A 6,976-nucleotide genomic window follows, 5' to 3' on the forward strand; every position below is an offset into this window, starting at 1 on the left:
CTCTCCAGACTTCTATTCTTTTTCCCCAGGGCTCTGTCACAAACTCTAGAGATCTATTCACCAAGTGGGAGCCCTCCACCTCCCAGTAATACCTGAGGCCCCTACAAGTTACAAGTGCCCCAATATAGTTCTTTTTAATATAGTATTATTATTACTGTATTAATACTTGTCATCTTCCTTTTTTTTTTTAATTTTTTTTTTTTGAACTGTGAATTCAGCCTCAGAGCTTCACAATGTGGACCCAAGGCAATGAAACCTGATACTCACTGAAGACATATAAAGGATATGGAATGAACCACTGTCCTGGGATGACATGGTCATTCTTCTACTGCTTTTTTGGGGGGGATCAGTATATTATTTTTCCATCAGTAACCTACAGAAATATATTCATGTATGTTTTCAGTAATGGAGCATTTGGAGCATATCATGCAAAACATTCACTTTAATCACTCAAAACATGTGCTGTTAATGAATATTTGTTCTTCCTCTCTCAAATTGCTAAGTATTTTGTTTCCTTTCTTATTTTCAGGGGGAATTGGATTGGAGAAGCACCATATAAAGTAGGAGTGCCGTGTTCTGCTTGCCCTCCAAGCTATGGAGGCTCTTGTACCAACAACCTTTGTTTCCCAGGAGTAACATCAAATTACTTATATTGGTTTAAATAAGTTAATGTTTACATTATTTAAAAACAAAACAAACAAAAAAAAATGGATGAGTAACAAGAAGCTTGTATATTGAATTTTGCACATGTTATATATAGAGAGATCCTGTAATAATACTCTGATGTTTTCTTTTTGTATTCTTTTGTATAATTAGCTTTCAAAGTATAGTATAATTTGTTTTAAACCCTTTGGGATTTATGACTCACGTTAACCTGTTTAGATGAACATTTTGTAAAGGTGAACAAACTAATTTTCACCTTAGCAAGTGTAGCTTCCTGAAGATAGGTTCCGTTAAAAGCACATGGAAAGGTACTGTCAACTTATACTTAAAATATAATCTCCTTTTAAAAATAATAGGTCTAGAAAGAGAAGGGTCATTGTTTAATACTGTGCTTTAAAAATGGAGTGTGACATGCAAAGAAACAATTTGTCCTCACATTACCAATGTTTCTTCCTATTTACACCTGTGCTTTCATCTGCAGTGTCAATGGGACTCTGAGCAGAGGAAAACATATGTGCAAGAGAAACTGCAGGATATTACCTACCTCATGCACAACATTAATTCATTTATAGTGTTTCAAGAGTTCAGCACATGGCTGCTGCTATCATCAATGATGCCTGTGTGTGGACAGGAAAAGTAGAATAAGAAACCACACCGGCCAAGAGGCAGTAGCTGTTAACTCACATGCATAATCTTATCTAGGTAGAAAGCTACATCACTATATATATACTGGTATAATCAGTACAGCCAAACTTTATATTCCCGTGTTTTTGAACATTACATTCACGATGGTATAAATGTGCTTTGCTGCAGTTTTTCCTGTACAGGAAGGAAAATAAATATATTTCTACAAAGCAGTCTATATCAATACATGACATCCAAACTAAGCCTTTTACACTATTATCTCACCAGTATATATGCTAATCCCCTGACTGAAACTCATCCGGGTAAAACTTTAAGATGAACCTAAATGTAGACAATAGGATTTCCAAATAAAATATTAAAAATTAATTAAGTGACCTTAAAATTTCATACAGATTTGTGATAAATATTTCAAATTTCTAAAGCAATTGGCAGTGCCCTTTAAAATATGTTTTGCTATTTCCTGAAAATATCTGTATGAATTATTACAAAACAAATTATTCACACCCTTTCTATAAAAAACTGAACGTCTTATGTGTGCTTACTATAATCTATAGCATACACCCATAAAGAGGGCATACATTTCAAGCTAGACTACTATACAGGTAGTTCTCTTGAAAAAGAGATTGTAAAAAGGAGGAAATCCAATGTCTACCACAACTAGTATGCCATTGAAATAGCCGAGTCTTGGCTTTATATTACATGGTGGAATGTACTCCACTTTAAGTATATATGTTTACTGTGCTTGCACTGCTACATTTAGACCTCTGAAGTTTACAAACTTTGAAAAGTAATATTGAGGAGAGCAAGCAGAACAACAGAGGATAATTCCACTGGTGCTATGTGTCTTTAAGTCACTAATTAAGACCTTTTGAAGGTGTTTGAGACAGTCTTTTACCAGAATATGAAATATCATATTGGTGCTAAAACAAACAAACAAACAGAAAAACAAACACAAAGATGCCAGACCCTCTCCATCTGTCCATAATATGATCCCTCAGAGAATGCCAGCAACTGATCTGTGGCTCTTCAGACTTCTGATTAATGACACTCCTGTATTTGACAGGACCATAAACAGAGAATTATATTGTCTTAATATGTGTCCATGTTTTAAAGGGACAACACTTGTAATATTCTACTTTTATCCTAAAAATTATAATATGTATCATTTTCTTTGTGGTTTCAAATGGACCTGGACTTAGCCAATGCTCAGTGAAACGCTTTGGCTGAGTAAAATCCAGTACTGTTTTGAGAGTGAAACACAATCTCTTTGTGTCATTTACATACACATTGAAAGAAGTCAGTGAGACAAAACTACTATATGTGTAACTAGTCCTCAGCTAGCACAGCTTTTGACAAAGATGCATGGAACAGATACATTTTTATTCCACATAAGAATTCTTCCCCATAGGTAAAGACAGTACAGTTAGAACAGTGCACCTTGAAATTTTCTTATATTTATTAAACATATATACAAGATAGGAAGCAGAGCATAAGCAAAAGTTCAGGTTAAGCCATGGAGCCTACAGCAGTAGGTCTATTAAGAAATGACTATGCACTTTGGAACTTACAACTTATATGTTGTACGGTACACTTTCCAAACAGGACTAGACGTTGTAAATTAATTTATAATTCTGTAATTCAACTGAAATTATTATAACGGGTATATATGTTATTGTATCTGTTATTTTTTAACTTGCTACAAATACCTTGAGTTTGTGGAATATTTTGTTTTCTGTGGATATAGAAAACTTCACTTTTAACAAATAGGTTCACAGGTTTTTCACAACATCCTGTAATGGTGCTAGGCATTAACTATTGTAATCACACTGTAACTAACAACAGCAAAAAATTATCTGGGTATAAGCTATTTCTTATGAGCAGCTCCTGATAAAACCAGCCACTAGCACTCAAGCATTAGATGAATATTTTTAATTGAATGGAGACAATTACAGCAAATCAGAAATTTGATTAACACACAAGATGTTTATTTCCACTGTATTTAATTATTAGTTTACTATCTGAATCTCCCCACTTTTGATCTTATTTTTCTTTTGGGTTGGATAATGACAACAACAGCAAATAACTACTTTGCTTGCCAGTGTCAGGGCTGCCTGATTGTTTGCCTGATGCAAAGTGCTGCTGGAACAGAAGTACTGAAATACGCTGAAAATTTCAGATGTTTTCAGCAGTTCTCTGATACATGTTGATGAAAGTTCTTGATGAGTTCAAGGTTATGCTGAAGCAAACTACCCCTGGTTGCTATTCTCATAGCCTTAAATATTTGTAGTAATTCTTTCTGAGGACAGTAGTGTGCCTTTAAAGAAATCCTGGCTGTCAAAGAAATTAGCTCAGACTTTTGTTCCATTCTAAATATAAAATTATGAAAGTATACACAGACTAGAATAAAGCTAAAAATATTCATGTTCAAAATACTGTGAGAGGTATAAGAGTAATAATGAAGTAGTTGTCATGAACTATTGAGTGCAACTGTTTATACGATAATATCTGCTTGTGATTTTTTTCTCTTTTTTTGCTTCATTTAAACATTTCAGATGATGGGTAGCAATTGATACATTTTGGTGCTAACCTATTTGTTCTGGTGCTGAAGTTATACACTATGTTTGTGGAAGAGGAGTTTTACTTCCAATATTACTGTATACACTCCAGGGTTTTTGAGATCTTTTCCAGCTAAGCATATAATGCTTTCAAAGTACATTTTTATGGTTTATTCAGGCTCTAATGAGAGTTTTATTTGCAGCAGAGAAGAAAATGTATTCCTGTTCAAAACCAAAACAAACATCATCACAACAGCGAGGTGCCTGTGGAAAAAAATATGTGGAGAGTAAGACCTCTGAGAGCTATGATCTCAAACTGATGCTGAGCAGATCTGAGTGATCCCAAATCCTCTCTCTGGAGTAATAAATGACTTCAGAAAATCCAAGCTTGACCTTGCACACTTAGTCTTGAGAAGCTGTGTGTTCCTCTTCTCTGAGATCAGTTTGTTCCACTCTGAATTTGAGATGAGCTGGACCAGGCCTCAGTGAAGACCACAGGAGAGTTGATATAACCTTTATAGGGCTGAGAAAGTTGAATTCCACTAGAGATTTGGAGACAGCAAAATGAGACTTGAAGTTCCCTACCAACACGGGGAAATACCACAGTAATCTGAACGAGGAGACCTTCCAGAGCAAAGGTGCTCTATAACATAGCCAGGATCTAATAGAAAGAAATATATCCATATCCATACCTTATAGATAAATGGATAGATAGGTAGATAGGTATATGTATTTATAGATTGCCTGTGAGGATCTGGTTGCAAGCATGGATGCCCTCTTGTGGTTAAGAATGCTAATACATATTTAGATTAGATTTGACTTCCAAAAGTTTTTTTTTTGTTTTTTTTTTTTTTTTAAAGAAATAGATATACATTTTGTTAATTTTCTTTAAAGTTTATGGCCTTGATTTTAAAGATATGTGACTTAGTCTATCCATTATCTTTGAGAAAAGTGGTCCATCACAAAAATCTTCTATTTCTTAATTTTTTGTCATTTGTAAATACAGAACTAAATCAAAATTATATTGGCTGTTGCTTATCTACCATACAAAGTTCTAAAAGTAAGAGGTAAGGCAGCTATTCAGATGTCAGATGAATTTTTGATTACATTACTTCAGATTCAGCAGTTCTCAAAAAGTAGGGGGTGGAAGTCTCCTTACTTAGATAATACATTCTACTGATGCCTAATAAAATGTGGATTTTAAAGGTCCAAATTACACTTGCAATTTGCCCATTATTGGGCAAAGATTTCAAGATTTTTTTGTTTTCAAGATTTTTTTGTTTTCAAGATTTTTTTTTTTTTTTTTTTCTTCTGGAATAAAATGATATCACAGAATTTGAGCACACAGCATATTTATGGTGCTTTTTAAAATAGAGAATTCTTAGGCTCTAAGAAGAGCATGAAATTACTGTCAATAGAAAACTGAAATAACAATAACCTTCTCAAACTGCTTTATTTCAATAGAAAATAAATTGAAAAAAGCAATAAAAAGAATAACATATCTGATTGATTCAACATAGAAAAAAATATAATTACTAATGATGGCTTCAAGATTTTCTTGCTGACCTTCAGTTGCTGAGTTTGTCTCAGGATATATTTATTTTCTGTTAGAGAAGAATCTTTTGCTCGTATTATAAGGGAATGCATTCTAAAATTTATGTAAGTTAATGGAGCAGGCATAAACTTTAGGTAGTTGCCCCACTCTGCTGAGCTCCTCCAGGTGTGAAGTGTGAGAAAACCAGACTGAAATGGTTTCAATTCAGTATCATTTTCTTGTCTTCTGCCAAAGAGAAAATTAAGAGTGAAAAAGAATTTATTATTCCTGCAGCTTTTGGCATCTTATCATTTGGCAATCAGATTGTAAATTCTTTTAATACCCCTCATACTGACAATCCCTATAAATTATGCTTAGGTTGTTTTGGACGGCAGGAGAATAGAAGGGCTGTCCCTCAGCTTATATGTTTAACTCACTACAGCAATTCTTTTTCAAATCACTCAGCTGTTTATCATATTACAAACTCATTAGAGCTTCAGTACATCATAAGTGAGAAATCATCTTAGATATGTTATTTAAGGTAAAAAAACCTGTTCTTCAAGAGTGAGTGGTAATTTTGGAAGGTAGTAGCTCTGAGGAGTTAAACATCTTGTTTCATGTAGGGTGCTCCTAAGTAATAAATGGTGCTTAAAAGCAGGGTTCATTTAAAAAGCAAACCATTTACAGTTGCTTTTCTACTTCTATATGCTTTACAGTAAGGAAGGAAGATTTTTCTGAGAACTGAATGTGCTGGGGATTGGAAAATAATTACATTTTTAATCTTTCTATGTGAACCCAAGCTCCCCCATCCCCCCCCCCCAAAAAAAAAAAAAAAAGTATTTATACAGTGAAATGTCCTTTCTACCCCTCTCATGTATCTTCAACATTTCTGGTTTAGACGTTATTTTTTTCCAATAATTGTGTATGTGACATTTTATCTTTTTTTTTTTTTTTTTTTTTTTTTTTTTTGAGAAGAAAGCTTGTGTAACACATACAGTGAACAATATACTGTTTTTTTCATATTGTCGTTTGGTACTATATACATGCTATACATGAGATATAAATTTGTATCCCTGTTTCAGCCTTTACTACTTTGAAACTATAAAGAAATGTACGTCATTTTGATCTATTTTGTAACATCTATGCAGTTAAATAAATAAGTGAAATGATCAATACTTACACTTGATGTTCTTTTGAGGCATCTTTTGTTGTTTCTTTTATTCATTTGCTCTGTGGAGAAGACAAGTTTTCAGAGAGCTAGTAGAAGACATATCTAACTGAATTCAGTTTGAATATGTTTATATAAAGGTGTATGCTTTATATGTGAGCTTCATTAAATACTTGGAAGTCACCAGAATTGTGACATATAACAGTACTGAGAACCTGAACTCTTCAGTAGAGTTAGTGGTCAGGGGATGTTTTCTTCTGTGCCTCTGGGTAAGCTGACAAACTGGAACTCAGTCCAAAGACAATCATAGAATGTTTGAATCACAGAATGGCTTGGATTGGAAGCGACCTTAAAGATCATCTAATTCCACCCCCCTCTGCCCTTGGCAGGGATACCTCCCACTAGACCAGT

At 33.9% G+C, this 6,976-nt stretch overlaps 1 protein-coding gene across 1 annotated transcript in view; it reads left to right on the forward strand.

Annotated features, from left to right (window-relative positions):
* PI15 (peptidase inhibitor 15) overlaps positions 1-6,576 on the forward strand; it is a 28,644-nt gene extending 22,068 nt beyond the window's left edge. Inside the window, exon 6 of the mRNA XM_068672122.1 lies at positions 530-6,576. Within this exon, the coding sequence (XP_068528223.1) occupies positions 530-665 (136 nt within the window). The 3' untranslated portion in view covers positions 666-6,576. The remainder of the gene's footprint in view (positions 1-529) is intronic.
* Positions 6,577-6,976: the final 400 nt, after the last annotated feature.

Source organism: Anas acuta, chromosome 2, assembly GCF_963932015.1.
Source record: "Anas acuta chromosome 2, bAnaAcu1.1, whole genome shotgun sequence".
NCBI lineage: Eukaryota > Metazoa > Chordata > Aves > Anseriformes > Anatidae > Anas > Anas acuta.